Genomic DNA, 17,144 nt, shown 5'->3' on the forward strand with positions numbered 1-17,144 from the left:
GTATAAGGAAGCACTTGGAAAAATGTAAGACAAAAAGCACTCTTGGAAAACTTGGAATCCGGTCCCACTGTGTGAGAACATGGTGTGTGGCAAGTCTTGAGAAGCGGTACACGAGCAGATGCTCTGCTACCGAGAGTAAATGTTTCACACAGAGATCATGTGATCTCTTGCTCACCTCTTTCTACTACCAGGTTTCCCAGTGGGGGACTTTGAACAAGGTAGCTTCATGTACCCTAGTACACTGGTCTATCAGGAGGGAATGACAGTATATTTTTCTACCCAGAACACTGATTACTTGAACACTGATTACTTTCTGTGTTTGAAAATGCCCTTTTTTTTTTTTTTTTTTTTTTTTCAGGGGAGATCAGGGAGAGCAGAGGGCAGAGGGAGAGGGAGGGAATCTTAAGCAGGCTCCATACCTAGTGCAGAGCCTGATGGGGGCTCGATCTCATGACCCTGAGATCACAACATGAGCGGAAACCAAGAGTTGGAGGCTAAACTAGCTGAGCCACCCACATACCCCTGAAAATGCATTTTTAAAGTGCCTGTACTCTCTCGGGAGAGATCACATTTTTGTACAGAAACACATGACATGCTCATAGGCTGATCCAGTACCTAAAACATTCCAACCGTTTTTTAGGCCTGTCGGACAGCTCTGCGTTGGATTTGAATCACAAAATACCATCAGCTAGTTTAGCCCTGCTGGGATATATGGTTCAAATATGAAAATAATGGAATTGCAACTACTTGCATTTATAAATATATGTAAAACACATGCACCTTTTAAAGAATGCTTTATGTGGCCGAATTACACAATGTGAGAGAGTTGAGCACGGTTCCCTCATCCCAGCTCTAAATCTGTAAGTGTTCGTTGTTGGGTGTGTCTTTGGGGGCCAGTTTGGGTCCTTGAAGTAGAAGACAGCAAGGCAGAAATAGAAATAGATGTTCAAGAGATCTGGAGGGAGAGCTCTGGGGAGGGAGGCCGGGACAAGGGCGCAGGAGGAGACAGCCTCAAGGCAAGGTGACAGGGAACAGGGAAGACTGGAAGGAAGAGCTTCCCCCTGCAATGCAGTTGTGAGAATGTTTTGCCCAAGCCAATGGGAGACTTCGATCAAATGTTGCCTGTTAGAGGAGTCCCATGTTGGGCAGAAAAGGTTTGGTTTGCTCGCTGCCTGGGAGCAGCCTGCAGGAACCGTGGGCTCAGGTGTGAATGTGCATGGATCCGATGTACAACAGGGGAAGCTGTCAGGCATCTACGTTCCTGCAGCAGATCCTTCTAAAAAGAAGTACCAAGTGGCACGGTTGCACACCCCTCTCCCAGAGGTGTTTGTGTGCACACACTGTTCTGCAACTTGCTTTTTCACTCAGTATGTTTGGGCTATTCTTCTACAGCAGCCCATAGATCTGTTTCATTCTTTTGACAGTTTCATAGTTTTCCTTTGCAGAAATGTACCGTAATTAATTTTTTGGATCCTTTGTCACAATTAGTTGGGTTGTTTTCATTTTTCCTAAATATTAATAATACTACAATGAACATTCTTTAAAATACATAATTTTTTTAAACATTTTTTAAAGATTTTATTTATTTATTTGACAGAGAGAGAGATCACAAATAGGCAGAGAGACAGACAGAGAGAGAGATGAGGAGAAGCAGGCTCCCTGCTGAGCAGAGAGCCCGATGTGGGACTCCATCTCAGGCCCCTGGGATCATGACCTGAACCGAAGGCAGAGGCTTAACCCACTGAGCCACCCAGGTGCCCCTAAAATACATAATTTTTTTTAAAGATTTTATTCATTTATTTGACAGAGAGAGATCACAAGTAGGCAGAGAGAGAGGGAAGGGCTCCCTGCTGAGCAGAGACCCTCGATGTGGGACTCAATCCCAGGACCCTGGGATCATGGCCTGAGCCCAAGGCAGAGGCTTTAACCCATTGAGCCAGCCTAAATTATGCCCCTAAAAGACATAATTTTTGTGTACAGACACACATATATAAGGATGCTATCTGTAGGACAAAATTCCAGAAATAGGATTTCTGGATCAAAGGGAAGGCACCCTGAAATTTTAATAGGTACTGCCAAAACGACCTTGATAAAGTTGTGCTTTTCAACCATCATTGAGTAGCAATACTTACTTCTTCAAACTCTTACCAGTGCTAGATGGTAAAACCTTTTTAGGCTTTGCCAGTTGGCCACCACACAGACACACACGCAGACATACAAACTACTATTATAATTTGCATTCATTTAATTACTAGTGATATTGTCTAGTTTTTCCTTATTCCCTTTTGGTTATTGGCATTCCCTTTTGATATGAATATGTAATTTATGAAATTACATATTCATATCATCTGCCGGGTTTTCTACAGGGTTGCTTGTCTGTTTTTGATTGATTTCTAATTTCTAAGAGCTCTTGGTATTGTAGGGGACAGTAACCCTTTGCCATCAGTATTGAAACTATTGTTCCCAGTTTCTTATTGGGCCTGATTGTAGCACTAAAATTTTTTGCAATGTTCATTTAATCGTTGTACAATCTTTATTGCTTCTAGGATTCATATCATGCTAAAACGGATTATACATGACCTTTGGCTCAGGTCATGATCCCAGGGTTCTGGGATCGAGTCCTGCATTGGGCTCCCTGCTCAGCATTCTTTAAAGCATTCCTTTCTCTCTCTCTGACAAATAAATAAATAAAATCTTTAAAAAAAAAAAAAGTGTTCGGGCGCCTGGGTGGCTCAGTGGGTTAAGCCGCTGCCTTCGGCTCAGGTCATGATCTCAGGGTTGTGGGATCGAGTCCCGCATCGGGCTCTCTGCTCAGCAGGGAGCCTGCTTCCTCCTCTCTCTCTGCCTGCCTCTCTGCCTACTTGTGTTCTGTCCAAAAAAAAAAAAAAAAAAAAAAAAAAAGTGTTCAAAAAAATAAAAAAAAAACCCAAGAATTGGATTTTCTGTATACAGGTTCTCATAATCTCATGTAATCCTCATCCCAGTCCTATGATGTAGGTTCTTTATTCTCATTTTACAGGAAAAGAAACTGAAGCTTAAATGGGTAAAGTACCTTGTCTCTGGTGAGACGATTCCTAAGTGTCCGAGCAGTGATCTACCATCAGCGGTCTTCACATCCGAGCCCGCGTCCTGGACTGTTACTACCTCCTTTTCCCATAAATGTCCAGATTATTGTTCTACTACAACTTTGGGGGAGTAATCTGTCTCTTCTTTAGTGTTTTAAAAGACTGTCGTTAGCATATGCTAAATCCCTATGTATTCTTTGGGTCCAGAATATTCCTTGGATCGAGGTTTTCTCTTCCTTTCTTTGGTTTCCCTGACCATCTGGGGACTCAGCTTGAATGCTAGCTGGAGTCCCAAGGTCCAGGAATCTTCACCTGAATACGGCTTAAGAAAAAGAAAATCAGGCGTACGTAAGCCAGTTCAGTCTCCTAAATAAGGGATGACCTCACGAAACTGCTAGAAACCCTTAGGCAGGTTTAGACAGAGGGGAAGGTGTGCTTGAACATTTCTTTAGGAGGAAGAGGGTGGAGGGAGGGTTGAGGGGAAACCTTGCAGGTGATCCGTCCCATGCTATAATGGCAGTGCCCTTTGGAAGGGGTCCCCAAAGACAAACAGCAGTGCTCATAGGAAAAAAATAAAGATAGATGGATCTGGGAAATGTGGGGACTGTGCCGCCAGCCCTTCATACTGCCACACAGAACTTTCTCACAGGGAGCACACACCCAGCACACGTCCCAGATGAACAGCTTCTTTCTTGAAACTGGGATTTGCATATGACGTCACGAGGCATCCGGCCAATTCCGCTGCGTTTGGCAACACACACCCATGTTCTTGGGAAGCAAATGACTGGTCATGTTGCTTCTCAAGGGGTTATTTACAGTGAGGAAACTTCCCAGGAATAAATATTTTAGTAATGACGGAAAAAAATTGCTAGCGAAGAAGGACAGGCTTCTACCCCTGGCAAAAGTCGTGTTTTGGTGCACATGTAGAGTTTGTCCTGGGGGACAATCGAAGGTGGCTTCTTTTTGCCCAGAGATGACATGTGAATGGGAAGTTCTGCACAATGAGGGGGTAATTTTTCTTTGCTCTCGTCTCTTTTCCTCCCCAGAGAAGACCTGTCAATGAAAGACTATGAATTAGGCAATATTTGGCACTAGAAAAAGTGGAAGGGCCTGAAAAGGAATCTGTTTACTAAAATAAAATTGAAAGCAAAGAAGAACGAATGTAGAACGAATGTAGAACATTGGTACAGATATTTATTCATTCACAAGATAATTCCTGGGGAACAGCTGTGGCCTGGGATGGTGATGGACAGTGGGGACTGAGACCCAGGCCTGTCCTCAAGCAGCTCAGTCTGGCTGGGAATGGCGGGGATCTGAAAAATCGAAATAAAGAACCAGGTTGGGCGTAGTGTGGGTGAGGCGGAAATGTGGGTTTTGCCTTTCTGAATCTTGCCCCTTCATCCTTCCCTGACTTCCTTTTCCTACGACACAGTAGAGGCCATGCTCCTCGCAGACAGCTGTGGGGGAGAGAGAGGGCCTGACGAGAGGAGAGGGCACGGTGGGGCCTTCTCCTGCCCGCGGCAGACCTCTCTTTTCTATGTGCGCTGCCTCTCCAGGCCATCATCCAGTCCCCGCGGTTTAAAGACCATCTGTATATACCCAGGATGACCGAGCCCCCTGCCGGGTCCTCTCCCAGGGACTCCAGATTGTGTGTCTGGCTAACTCACTCCCTTGGACATCAAACCAGCAACTTGAATTGAGCACGCTGCCACCGGAGCCCTTGCTAGAGCCCATGACATCGGTGCTTCTACCTCTCTGTGAACGGTAATTTCCATTCTGCCAAGGGCTCAGGCCATTCAGGGGGCTGTCCCTGATGTCTTCGTCTGTCACCCCCGGCATGTCCTGCCTGCTTTGTCAAGTCTCTCCCAAATCCCTCACTGTACCCACTTCCAGTGCCTTCATCCCGGCCCGAGCCCGCACCAGTGTCCCAGCCTATTGCACGACCTCCTAGCCACTGTCCCTCCCACTACTCCTGTCAGTGGCCATTTATGCCTTTCCCAGAGTCCCCGGTGGCTGCCACCTGGCTCGGGGTAGAAGCCACAGTGGGAGAAATGTTTCCCGGGCTGCTCTCCGTCTGGGGCCCTCTGCACCTCCTGCCTCTCACCTCCTTGCCTCCTGCAACCCCGGCTCCTGTGGTTCCTTGAATAAGCCCAGCACAACTTGCTCCCTCGCCCCCAGATCCGTCGCCACGCTAGTGGGGAGCTCGCCAGCAAAGAGCTGGTACCCTCCGAATAGGGCACACAGTAACTAGAGGCAGATTTACAGAGAGGGGAGGAGGGAGTTTTCGTGGGCCGTGCGGTCAGTCTCCTGGGGCTTGGAAGCAGCTGGCTCGGGGTCCTCAGTGTCCGTGTTCTTCCCGCAGCATTAGGCTCTGATGCATCGGGAGAACTGTTCATGCAGCATTTCCCAACGGCTGACATGTGTGTCTCCGGAATGTTCTTCCAGTGGCCAACTCTCATTCTGAAGCTAACCTCCTCAGGTTCACAACCTGCCATGTGGGAGGAGGTGGGGCAGGGCGGGACTTCCAGACGAGACTGTCCCCGTGCTTCTCAAGGACTGTCCCCGTGCTTCTCAAGAGTCCAAGAAGTCTCGTCTGGAAGTCAATATTCCTGTGATCCCCAGACCGTAGATACCAGTCCTTTGTAAAGACTCCTAGTTTTTGATTTTGTTACGTGACCACTTTTATTCTTTAATTTCTGATTACCCTTAATTCATAGGTGGCTACTAACTTGCCATTTCAAGTTTCTCTGTCTTAAGTTTCTCTGTTAAACACAGATTTGTTTAAATTCTGTGACACGTGAGATATTTGATGCACCAGAACTCCAAAATTTGGAAAAAAAAAAAAAAAAAAAACATTTTAAGTAGCCCTTTCCTACAGAGAACACAAGGCAACCTACATTGCTCCCAGAATCACCTGGTTTTCAATTTACGGGATGAGATTTCCTCACAGAGAGAGGCGCCTTGCGCTCCTCAGGGTAGGCCGGCCTTAGGACAGGCTCCTGCGCCCATGGACTAGGACTGGAAGGATGGGTCTGTTGCTCACACGCTTCATGCTGGCATTTTCCTTTGCCTTCGCCTTCAGTGCTGAGCAGAAACAACTTCCTCTTGAATTCCTTTTCTCCCTGGCTTTGATATTTAGTTGTAATAGGGGCCTCTCTGACGTGGTAAGTAGAGATCTTAGAGAGGCGTGAGTGACCTGTTTGCCAAAACTAGAAGTAGCAGAGAGCAGGCCTAAAGGACTATGAGGAAAAGCTGTTGTTCGCAGACTTGCTGCTGGAATTTGGGTCCGTCTGTAAGCAGATGTGACTACACTAGAATAATTTAAGGGCTGGCTGTATTCTTTATCTGTTGTCACTGTTGTTCCTATTTAGTGGTGGGCAGTGAAAGGGAATGGTCTGGTTCGCTGAGTTTCTGGATTTGATGAAGTCTGCGTGGCTAGACCGAGGTGAAGGGGACTCTGAACAGTTTCATTGCCCATCAGTGGGGTGAGTCAGGCTTTGAAGTAGAAAAGTGAAACTCAGGGCTTCCCTTGACTAACACTATTACTATTAAATTAAGAACGAATTAGCCTCCTTGAGGTCATCAGCGTTCGCTCTTTGTGCCCTCAGCTTGTCCTGTGGTCAGAGGACCCGATGAATCAGTGAAGCTCTTTGACCTTCCCTTTACAACCCTCCTCTAAAGTGAGGAAAACCGGAAATTATCTTGAACAATGAAACACTGCCTATCTCTTCAGGTGGAATGTGCTGGGTTTTCTTTGGTGAAATTGTAACGAGGGAGACAGGGAAGAGTAAAGATGACTCCTCTCTAAGTAGCTCACTCAGATTTAGCTCTTCTGAGACCATGGTCCACTTTTTTATATTTCACTTCTGTTTCTTTGTTTTACCTTTCTTCACAAACCTTCTCTTGGTTTGAAGAAATTGGTAGGCCGCTTCTCTCTTGCCACACGACCTCCGTGGCACGCGGCAGTGAGCGTTCATGGCTCCTGCATCTGGGACCAGTCACTCTTGGCCAGCAGCTGGCTGACCTGGGCTGACGCCGGTGAGGATGGGGGGCAGCCATGGTGACTCAGTGCCGCCCCGCCCCCCCGTTGCTCCTCCTCCTCCTGGGTCCAAGAGGGTAGCCCAGAAGGGCTCTTTTCTTGCCAAAGGTGGAAGCACAGAAGAGCAAGCAGAATGACACAGGGGTTTTGAGGCTTAGGCTCCAAACGGGCTCACCATGGCTTTGGCCTCAGCAAGTCACCGGGAGCAGGGAAATAAGCTCTTACTTTGGAAGGCAGGGGGGACTCCAAACTCTCATGACAAGAGGCATGGCTGGATGAAAGGAGAGAAGAATGGGAGCCTTTAATACCATCATCTACCACAGTGGGGTCAAAGACACCTACTCAGAGCTAAAATTAAATGAAAATTTTCTCCTGTAATTTATCTTTTTCAGAAATCCGGAACCTATGGCTCTCTTTTCAGTCTCTCAGACAGCATTCCTCTTGGCATTTCTGTCCTTGAGAACTTACCAGAGTGAAGGTGAGTAGTGGGAAGAACAGTAAAGAAAAAAAAAAATGCAGAGAAAAAGAACAAGGTAACTGGTACTTTGGAGGAAAGTTGCACAAGTCTTGTCTTTGGGAATTACTTGGAACTGGTGAGTAGCAATGGTTTCCTCAGTTTTGACTTCCTGATAGCTCATGGTAATAAAGCCACACCCTAGCCCTCATTTCCTAGCCGGTGCTCTGGTCATCCAAGCGCTTGCGAGTGGATCTAATCCCGCAGAACTCGTGGTAGATACACTGTGAGTGACATCTCCAAAGGAGTTGCCTTGTCCTGTGGGGCTGAGGTATAACCAGACCAGTGCAGGCCACTGGCTTAGAACAAGTTGCAATGTCCTTCAGTGACATTCATTGAGAAACTATTTGCCGCAAGATAATATGCTAAGTACTGAAATGCTGTTTATGGGAAAAAGAAACAGCATTTTTCACTTAGCTACTCTCCCCAGGGAGGGTGTTTTTCAATAAACCGACTTTGTAAATAGTATCAATAAGGACACTTGTAAAATGTTCATAATGACTTTGGCTAGTGCTTTGAACCAGGTGGAAGGTACTCAGGCTCGAGTCTGTTGCCTGTGATTAACAAAGCTTTGCACTTTCCTCATCCTGTGTTTACTCTTTGCTGTCCTCCCTTTGTAACAGAGCGCACAGATGTACGGCCTTGTAATTATTCACACAGCCCCCTCCATGGATTCCTGAAGTCATGTTTCCAGGAAACACCCACAGAAGGTTTCTATTTTCCCTAACATTCTGTGAGAAGATATTTGGAAAGAAAAAGATTTTGTTCTGATAAGAGCTCAGTTCTATGCTGGGTGTTCTGTAAGTCTGGGTCTCTATCTTTTAGGTTCAGGGCCCATGAGATGCTGCTGCTTTTTTGGCTTCTTAAAATTCATAGTTTATTGATAAACTTCCATCATCTGGAGCTGAAAGTTGGGAATTAGGACTTCTCATTCTCACCCTATGTATCTTACTTGCTAAACGTGAACAGCCGGGCTGAGGGGGTGGTCCATACCATAGGAAGGTTGGGTCCAGCTAGAGCCTCTGATTCTCAGACAGACCCATGCCCCCGGCTCCAGGCTCTACAGAAAATCCAATGCATTTAATCCCAAATTTTTGGCCCAGTTCCCTTCCCTAGTGAAGTCTCATTATCTGATCCAATGACGACTGAGTAGGTACCTTCTACGTGCAAGACACTGTTCTCAGAAGAAATTGCAGGGAAGAATGGACCTTTTCTGCTTCTTTCATTTACAACAGACATTCACTACCCATTTCTCTCTTCACCAGTCTTTGTTTTTGCTTTCTCAGCTACGCATGCCTGCCTTGCCACCTAATCCTGTCTTTGTCCTTGTCCTCACACCACTTGGGTTTCTCGTCTCAGTTTTTGCCACCTCTGCCAGGTACCCGCTAATAATGGGCCTCCCACGCGATGGCCCAGCCAGGCTCAGGGCTGAGACTTGGGTTCTGAAGTCCTAGCTTCTCCCGACCCATGAGACAGAACCCAGACTCACTTCCACTTGTTGCTGGGCTCGTGTCTGCTTCCGTCAGAGATCGTGACTACAGCATTTGGTTTATTTTCTTCCATTCTCTCATGTAAGTACCATATAGACCAAGACAGAGATGTAAAAACATAGATTTTTTTTTTTTGGTAGAAGTGAAATTACACTATACATACTGGGAATATTTATACCACGTATGGACTTTTAAAACTCTATATAAAGTATATATGTTGTATCTAGTGTAAATATATATACTGGGAAATTACACTATAATATGTAAATATAAGTAAAATATAAAAGTATATGCAAGTAAAATATGTATATTTTAGTATGTGTACTTCAGTATATGCTTTTTAAAACAATACAACATACAATGAAGCTTTTTAGCTTTGATCTCAAATGTTCTTTTAGCAATAACATTCTATTAAATGGCTGTGTGATGTCCCAAGTTATACATGAACCGTGGTTTATTTTCTTAAGTAGTGTCAGGGCCAGACAAAGAGCCTAGATGAGAGAAGTATGAGAAGAGTCTGTGATTAAACCCGGGGCTGTCTGATCACCCACTTCTCACTATAAAAAGAAAGCTGAGTGAGGGCCAAGAACCCTGGGTTCGGGTCTAGTTGGGTGCTCTTGGGAGGTCACTTCCCTTTTTTTAAAACTCGGTTTCCTCATTGGAAAATAATGCGTTTGGATTTAAGAGTCTGCACAGTCGCTTAATCTCTCTGACTTTACCTTGACGTCTCCCACTGTTTCCCAAGGAAGTCCTCAATTGCTTTTGACCCGAATTATTTCTGACTGATGTCTCTCCCAACTCCTTGAGTTACTCAGCACTCACGGATCGCTCACGTCAATAGAGTTCCTCTTTTACCTAAAGCATCACACAGTAGCTTTCTCAACCCTCCAGAAGTAAAGTTGATTTACTGTAAATCAACTTTAAATTTTACTTTACCAGATGTAAAGTTGATTTACTCTTTGTTGACTCATCCTTTAGCAAGGAGTCTCTGGGTGTCCACACTGTGACAGGTGTGTGATTGGACTTGGTTTCACGGAGCTGAGTAAGACTTAGTCCTGCCCTTGTCGAGTTCACAGTCCTTGGGGAGACACCGGGAGACACACTGTGATCAGTGCTCAAACAAGGGCTTAGAAAAGCAGCCCTGGGGAGAAGAGAATGCCACGGACGAGGAGAGACAAGCTGTTGCTTGTTGTGCTCTTGAGAACTTGTGGAGATCCTGAGTCCCTGTGATTTGAGGTCAACATCGCTGTGGGAAAGAGGTTGTGCCGAGTGCTGGGGACAAGAGCCCATTCAAAGATGTCTCTACCTCGGACCCTGCCTTCCAGGAAGTTTGCATCTAGAGTGTGAGACTGACAGCAACAAATTACTACGCAGACAAAATGGAATGAGGGCCAGGGGAGCTGGGATGATTTTGCAGATCCAGCCTTCTCTGTGCTAGTGGTTATTATTAATTGTTTAAAATATTTTCTCCTATTCCCTAAGGGATCTGCTCTTTTGTCCCCCTAAACCTCCTTTTATTTAGCTTAATCTTAGGCTTGGAAGACTCCCCCAACTGACTGGTATAAGGAGAGGATAAATAATGGCCATTGCTTTTAACTAAAGAGTAGAGAAATTTTATTCACAAAGGAGAAAAAAAAATCTCTAACCAAATAATAATAGAAAGTGGCCATCATGTTTTGGGCTTCAAGGGTTCAGAAATTCCAGCTGACTTCATTTAACTTTGTATGAATGGGGTCTGATAAATGACTCACTCTGCCAAAGTTCATTGAGAATCAGAATGCAAAAAAAAAAAAAAAAAAGACTCAAAATGCCAATTCATTAAGTTTGCAGTGGGAAATAAAACTGGAAAAATGACTGGTGCCTAGCCTTTTGGTGCAGATGGACCCAGAGGACTAAATTCTGCATCCTGAAGTATCATCACACTGGAGTGAACTAGGTGTCTTAGAAGACTAGTTCTTGTAAAATCTAGCGTATTATGGGGTCCAAAAGTAACGCATGCTTCTAAAGAACATTTACAAAATACAAAAAAAGCATAAAAAAGTAAAATCACTCTGCTTCACCATCCAGAAATAATGAGTAGTAGCATTATAGCTTTACTTCTCTTTATAGCTTTCTGAAAAATAACCCAAGCACTTTAAAAAATATAAAATGGAATGCACAGTCTAGTGTGTTTTTAAGTGTATGGGAAAGGTCGAGAAAAGCATCTGATTTAAACATGGCCATAGAGTGAAGTTGGTAGGACGATAGGGTCTCAATCTCTGTATCATTTGAATGTTTTTATCATGATCATGGATATGTAAAAAAAATTTTATTGAAGGGAAATTCACATAACTTAAAATTAACCATTTTGTGGTTAAAATGAGCAAATCAGTGACATTTGGTACATTCAAAAATATGCAACCAGCACTTCCGTGTAGTTCCAAAACATTTTTATCACCCCAAAAGGAGACCCTGTAATCATGAAGCACTTACTCTCAACTGCTCCCGTCCTCAGCCCCCAGCGATCACCAGTCTTCTCTACTCCTCTATGGATTTACCTGTTCTGAGTGCCTGTGTCTCTCCAACTGGGGTCCTTCCTTGAGCTAAGAACATCATCACAATTATTTCATTTCACGCAAGTGCCTTGCTGGTCTTATCCACAGAGTTCAGTAAATTCTTTCCAGCAGTGTTTTAAGTGTAGTGCATTGAGATCTAAGCAATCATGTCTAGAGATAGGGTATGCTCCCACTTCAGAATTATTTAATAAACTATGAAATACAGATTTTCAAACAGAAAACTCATTTTTGATTTCCAGGAATATGAAATTTATAGCCAAGATTCCTCTTTATATAGCCTTTCATTTATCTAGGCTTTAATTTCTTTATCTACCAAATGATTTCCTAATTCCCTTGCGGACTTTCAAGATGGCTAATTCTAAGAGGCACCTGTGAGCATTATTTTCCAAAACTAGACGGTGGTGATACTGACCAGTTTATTATCTGTGACTCTTCAATTGTGTTCCTATTAAATGTTATTTCATATCTTATTTTTGACCTTTCAGGCTTGTCTGAACCTTTGCCATGGGCCCCTGAATCCCTGAAAGTTTCCGTCAATACTACATGTCAGTGTTTGCATTTACAATGGACTGTCCACAACCTTGCTCATCATCAGGAATTCAGAATGGTTTTTCAGATAGAAATCAGTAGAATTAAAACATCTAATGTCATCTGGGTGGTAAGTACATTTTTTTTTTTGGCTCAACATATTAATCCTTTTCTGACACCAAGATCTTTCTTTTATAACATCCACAAAAATCCCAATATAGAAACATTTTAGCCACTCAACATGGTTTTCCAAAACAATTACATTTCTGTGTTTTTAGTTAAGAGGGTATGGAACCAAATAACATGACAGCTTTGGTTCAGTAGGCTGGATGCTATATGTTATGGAAACAAATCATTTCCTCACTTCTGCTCTATCTCCTAAGCAGGCTAGTGGGTCCATCCTTGAGTCCTAATTCCAAAAATCCATGAACACCAACCTTCTTTTTTCTCTTCCCTCTTTCTTTCCTGTCCACCAGACATTTTCCTCAATTAGATGTACTTATTTGGCAGCATTCTTCTTGCTAGTGTGGCTTCCTGTCTGTTGCTTCGCTCATACTGTGCTCATACAAGGAAGGATGAGTCCAAGCACTATATGTTCTCTCCAGCAAAGAGGTTCTTCCTGGACCCACCATGTTGGAGAGTAACTTAAGATGTCCTTTGTTACCTCACTTCTGGCTTTTTCTACAGCAAATTAAGTTATGAAAATCCTTCATTTCACAATCATTTTTGCCTTTGAATTATTTGGGATTTGTCACTTGTCTTGGTTCAGATCATGGTTGGCCCATTTAGCTGACGCTTCTCCATCTCGTGCATTAAGTTTCCATTTTATGGTCTGGGGACCCTTAATGATCTACCCACACAGCGTGCTCAGTCATTATCAGAGGATGCTGAAGGACAACACAACGGAATGTTGTCTCCTTGAAGGGGAACAAAATATTTGCCTGGCGTGAAGGGAAACACAGGGATGTTTCCCCACGGCTGGGGATCTCCATTTGCTCAGCCAAGGGCTACTCTTCTCTCAGGCATTGGAAGCGTGGGCGCAGGGATTCGGAATGGTTAGTTCCTTTAGGAAAGTGGAAATGCTACTCATTTTGAAGCCTCCGGTTACTTTCCATGTTCATGCATTTGAGATCTGGGTGAGAGGCCTTAAGTATAACTTGGACTTTGTCAACCCAGGTTGATAGCAGTCTGCCATTCCATGCCGCCAAGAGTCATTTCCCGCAGTGAGAGTTGTTTAGTGTTCCCATTTTTTTTTTTAAGATTCTATTTTTATTTATTTGTCAGAGAGAGAGAGAGCGCGCACAGGTAGGCAGAGTGGCAGGCAGAGGCAGAGGGAGAAGCAGGCTCCCTGCTGAGCAAGGAACCCGATGTGGGACTCGATCCCAGGGCACCGGGATCATGACCCGCGCTGAAGGCAGCCCCCCAACTGACTGAGCCACCTAGGCATCCCTAGTGTTCCAATTTTAAGCAAAAGCATTACGTGTTACAACTGCTCACTTTCTACCATCAGCATATCTGTCCACTGGAGCTCATACTAATCGTTTTTGTACTTTCATTTATATATGTATGTATGTATTTTTTTTTTTTTTTAAGAGAGGAGAGAGACAAAGAGAGTGCATGCAAGTGAGCAGGGGAGGGACGAAGGGAGCAAGAGAATCCCAAGCAGGCTACATGCCCAGTGTGGAGCTTGATGTGGGGCTCGATCTCATGACCCTGAGATCTCAACCTGAGCCGAAATCAAGAGTCAGACGCTTAACCAACTGAACCACCCAGGCGCCCCCATATTTTTGTATTTTTGATGGTTGCACTCATTGGTTGTCGATTTAGACCCAGGAAAATATCGCCCAAAGGTCATATTGAGGCTAGTTGTCTAAGAAAAGGAAGTTTGAGAGAAATGCTGGAAGAATTCATGGAAAACTAGTACTTAACACCATGAGAAGAAGTAACGCTAACCATAGACCAAGTGGATCCCATTTTTTATTTTTCTAACAGGCACTTGTTCATTTCTGTTTTCACCTTTGATTGGTCTAAGAGCTCTTTTTTCTGGGGAGAGCAGCTTGTCAAACCTGCTTCTGTAAACTACTAAGGCTCGAGATCTTCGCGACTAGAGCTCTGCCTCGTCCAATATCTGGACCCCATTATCACCCAGCTCAGCCTGACAGGGGAGAGGAGAGTGGTGTGTTGTGCCGGGCAGCTCCCCGAGCCAGGACAATATCCTCCTTCAGTCACATGCCCAGACAGGGGTGAGGCCACAGGCACGCCCAGGGGAATCAGCGGCCAGGCCTCCCAGAACAGACAATACCACAAGAAGCCTTTGTCTGACCCTTCCAGACCTAAAGTCAAGGAGAGACATGAGATCCCCCTGCAGCTGAGGGGAAGGAAGCCAGCCGAGGGGACTGCTTCTGAAGAGAGTGCAGTCTCCCTTTTCATCAGGTGGCTCCCCGTAAGGCAAGGCTGGCAGCTCGCTTTCCTGCATGCGGAGGAAGGACAGCTTTCAGGATTCCTGCCTCTGGTGGTCATGTGCCTAACCAAGCCAAGGAGGACCGTCCTGGTCCCAAGTGCTTGCAGCCGGGCCGGGGACCCTGGGCTGCCTCCCGGATTGTGAGGGCCACGCAGAGACTTGCTGGCAGCCAGCCGCCTGCCCACACCACAGGTCTCGCCTGGACCCGCTTCTGCCCTCGGCCTGCCCGGCTGCTGGCCTTCTGGTCGGGTCAGTGGCCAGGGATGGCGGCGTGGAGTCCTAGCGCAGGCCCGGAAGGGGGCCAGGAGCGGAGTCTGCCAGGGATCTGCGCTCGAGTCTGTGACCTCACTTGGACTCCTGGAGAGATGAATGTGCCAACTTCTTGCGACTTACTGGTGTCTGCCAAATGAAACTTGCCACTTCAGTGAATGAAAACAGCCCCAGCACAATTCATCACATTAAAAAAAAAAAAAAAAATCACTGAATTGGTGCATTCAAGGAAAGTTTTATCTCCTCCATGACAAGGCTATGAGCAGCGCAAAGCACAAGTGTGTGGTTAGACAGAATCCGCACAATAGCCTCTGAGGAAAACAGAGTCCACACCGCCTGTTAATGATGCAATCACTGAGCGCACGGTTGGGAGACTGGGAGCCGGGGTCCAGCCATGATTCAAGGCGTAGGTCTGTCAGAGCTGAGCGGGAATGAGGAGAAAAAACACACAGACCAGAGTGTCCCAAATGTGGGATGTGCCGTGCTGGCAGCTGACAAGGTGCTGTGGGGTTCCGACAAGGCCTGACCTTCTCCAGCAACTTGAAAGAAGGACTTTCTGAGCCAAAATAAGGAAGAGGATTAGAAGCTAATTTAGAAGGGAGGGTGGAGAAGAATATTCTGGGAAGCGCCCACAGGTGTGAGCTGAGGCGCTGAGGGGAGGGCTGTGAGCTCCCAGGCCTGAAAGCTTGGAGCACAGAGGGGCAGGCGTGGCCCCAGGTGGACCACACAGGACGCTGGAGGTCATGCTCAGTTTTCCTGTTTTATCCTGAGAGCCACAAAAAAAAGAGGAATGACAGGATCTGGCTGGAAGTGTTTGAAAAGTCTGCTCTGGCTCACAGCGGAGACCAGGTGGGGCAGTGGGAGAAGGCAAAGCATTACCCGTATGAAGGGGGCTGTGCGATGGGCCCAGCAGAGAGGTGCCTGGAGTGACTGGTGACACTCCGGGATGACAAAAGTGGCTCAATTCCCAAGAGATGCAGGAGGAAAAGCCCAAACTGTTGGCTTGTGGACAGCAAGGTCACCATTACTGATGCAGTTTCTGGGTTGGTGTGTTGGTTGGTTTTTTGGTATTTGCTCTTAAACAAGATTTAATCAAAATGGACTCAAGATTGTTTGTATTAAATAGGAAAAGTTGTGTAGATCGGGACCTCAAATCTTGTATTTAAAACGTGTATTTTGTAGTTTGGGAGTAAAGCAACACAATAAATCAAAAGAGAAATATTTTGTAACTTGGAGTCCCACATGGAGGGCAAGGGCTGTGCACTGTGAGGTGGGCCGAGGTGCTCTCACCCCAGGGTTGCGCCGGCTTCGGCCCAGGCTCCGCTGTGGCCCGGAAGGGGGGAAGGAGAAAGTGGAGGGAAGGCCTCAGAGTCTGTCAGCACTGGCTGTGTGTGACACGCACGTCACCCCCATCCTCATGACTATAGGGTTTTAGATTGGCCTTTAGAAATGGGGCTGCAGGCTCAGTTTTCCCCAGGAAGTGCAAGCATTTGATGTTCCCATCATCCAGCAGTGGGGACAGAAAGCAAGTGTCCTGGAGGGGCCCACCGGGGAGCCTGAGTGCCCGGAGCCTTGCAGAATGGGAAGAAGAACAAAGCCCTGTGTCCGTTCTCTTGGGGCCATGCTCCAGCCAGGGACACAACCCAACCACAGATGAAATGCCAATGACTATACCCAGTATGCAGGAGGACTTCTGGGGGGGTAGGGGTGGGTATAGCCTGGACTCATTCCTAATGCAGAAGGGGCATGGGGACCCTAAACCAGGGACACTGGGTGAGCAGACACTGAGGTGTAAAAGTACAAAGCTATTCCCCAAGTGCAAGGTAGACCACTGTGTCCAGAGAGGAGGTCCTTGTGAGGGAGAGGCAGGTTGGAATCAGCATGTAGATGGCTGAGAGGGTAAGGTATAAAGGAACCATCGAAGCCCATTGAATGAGAGAAAGAAGACACCAGAATTTTAGAAAGATCAAGATGAAAGGCTGTATGGAGGGGCGCCTGGGTGGCTCAGGTGGTTAAGCATCTGATTCTTGATTTAGGCTTGGGTCATGATCTCAGGTCATGAGATCAAGCCCCACACCGGGCTCCGCACTGAGCACAGAGTCTGCTCAAGATTCTCTTTCTTCGCCTGCCCCTCCCCCACTCACGTACTCTGTCTCTAAAGTAAATAAATAAATCTTTAAAAAAAAAAAAAGAAAAGGCTGTGTGGGAAGAGCAGTTGCAGT

The 17,144-nt window shown here is 45.9% G+C and overlaps 1 protein-coding gene across 5 annotated transcripts in view; it reads left to right on the plus strand.

The window, feature by feature from the left end:
* OSMR (oncostatin M receptor) overlaps positions 1–17,144 on the plus strand; it is a 52,075-nt gene that overhangs the window by 6,314 nt on the left and 28,617 nt on the right. For 2 of the 5 annotated variants that reach the window (XM_059173843.1, XM_059173844.1), the window contains exons 2-4: positions 4,622–4,829; positions 7,497–7,582; positions 12,149–12,321. In XM_059173843.1, the coding sequence (XP_059029826.1) occupies positions 4,798–4,829; positions 7,497–7,582; positions 12,149–12,321 (291 nt within the window). In that variant the 5' untranslated portion in view covers positions 4,622–4,797. The remainder of the gene's footprint in view (positions 1–4,621; positions 4,830–7,496; positions 7,583–12,148; positions 12,322–17,144) is intronic. The other 3 variants (XM_059173846.1, XM_059173848.1, XM_059173845.1) reach the window with 2 other exon arrangements.

This window comes from Mustela lutreola, chromosome 5 (assembly GCF_030435805.1).
Source record: "Mustela lutreola isolate mMusLut2 chromosome 5, mMusLut2.pri, whole genome shotgun sequence".
Taxonomy (NCBI): domain Eukaryota; kingdom Metazoa; phylum Chordata; class Mammalia; order Carnivora; family Mustelidae; genus Mustela; species Mustela lutreola.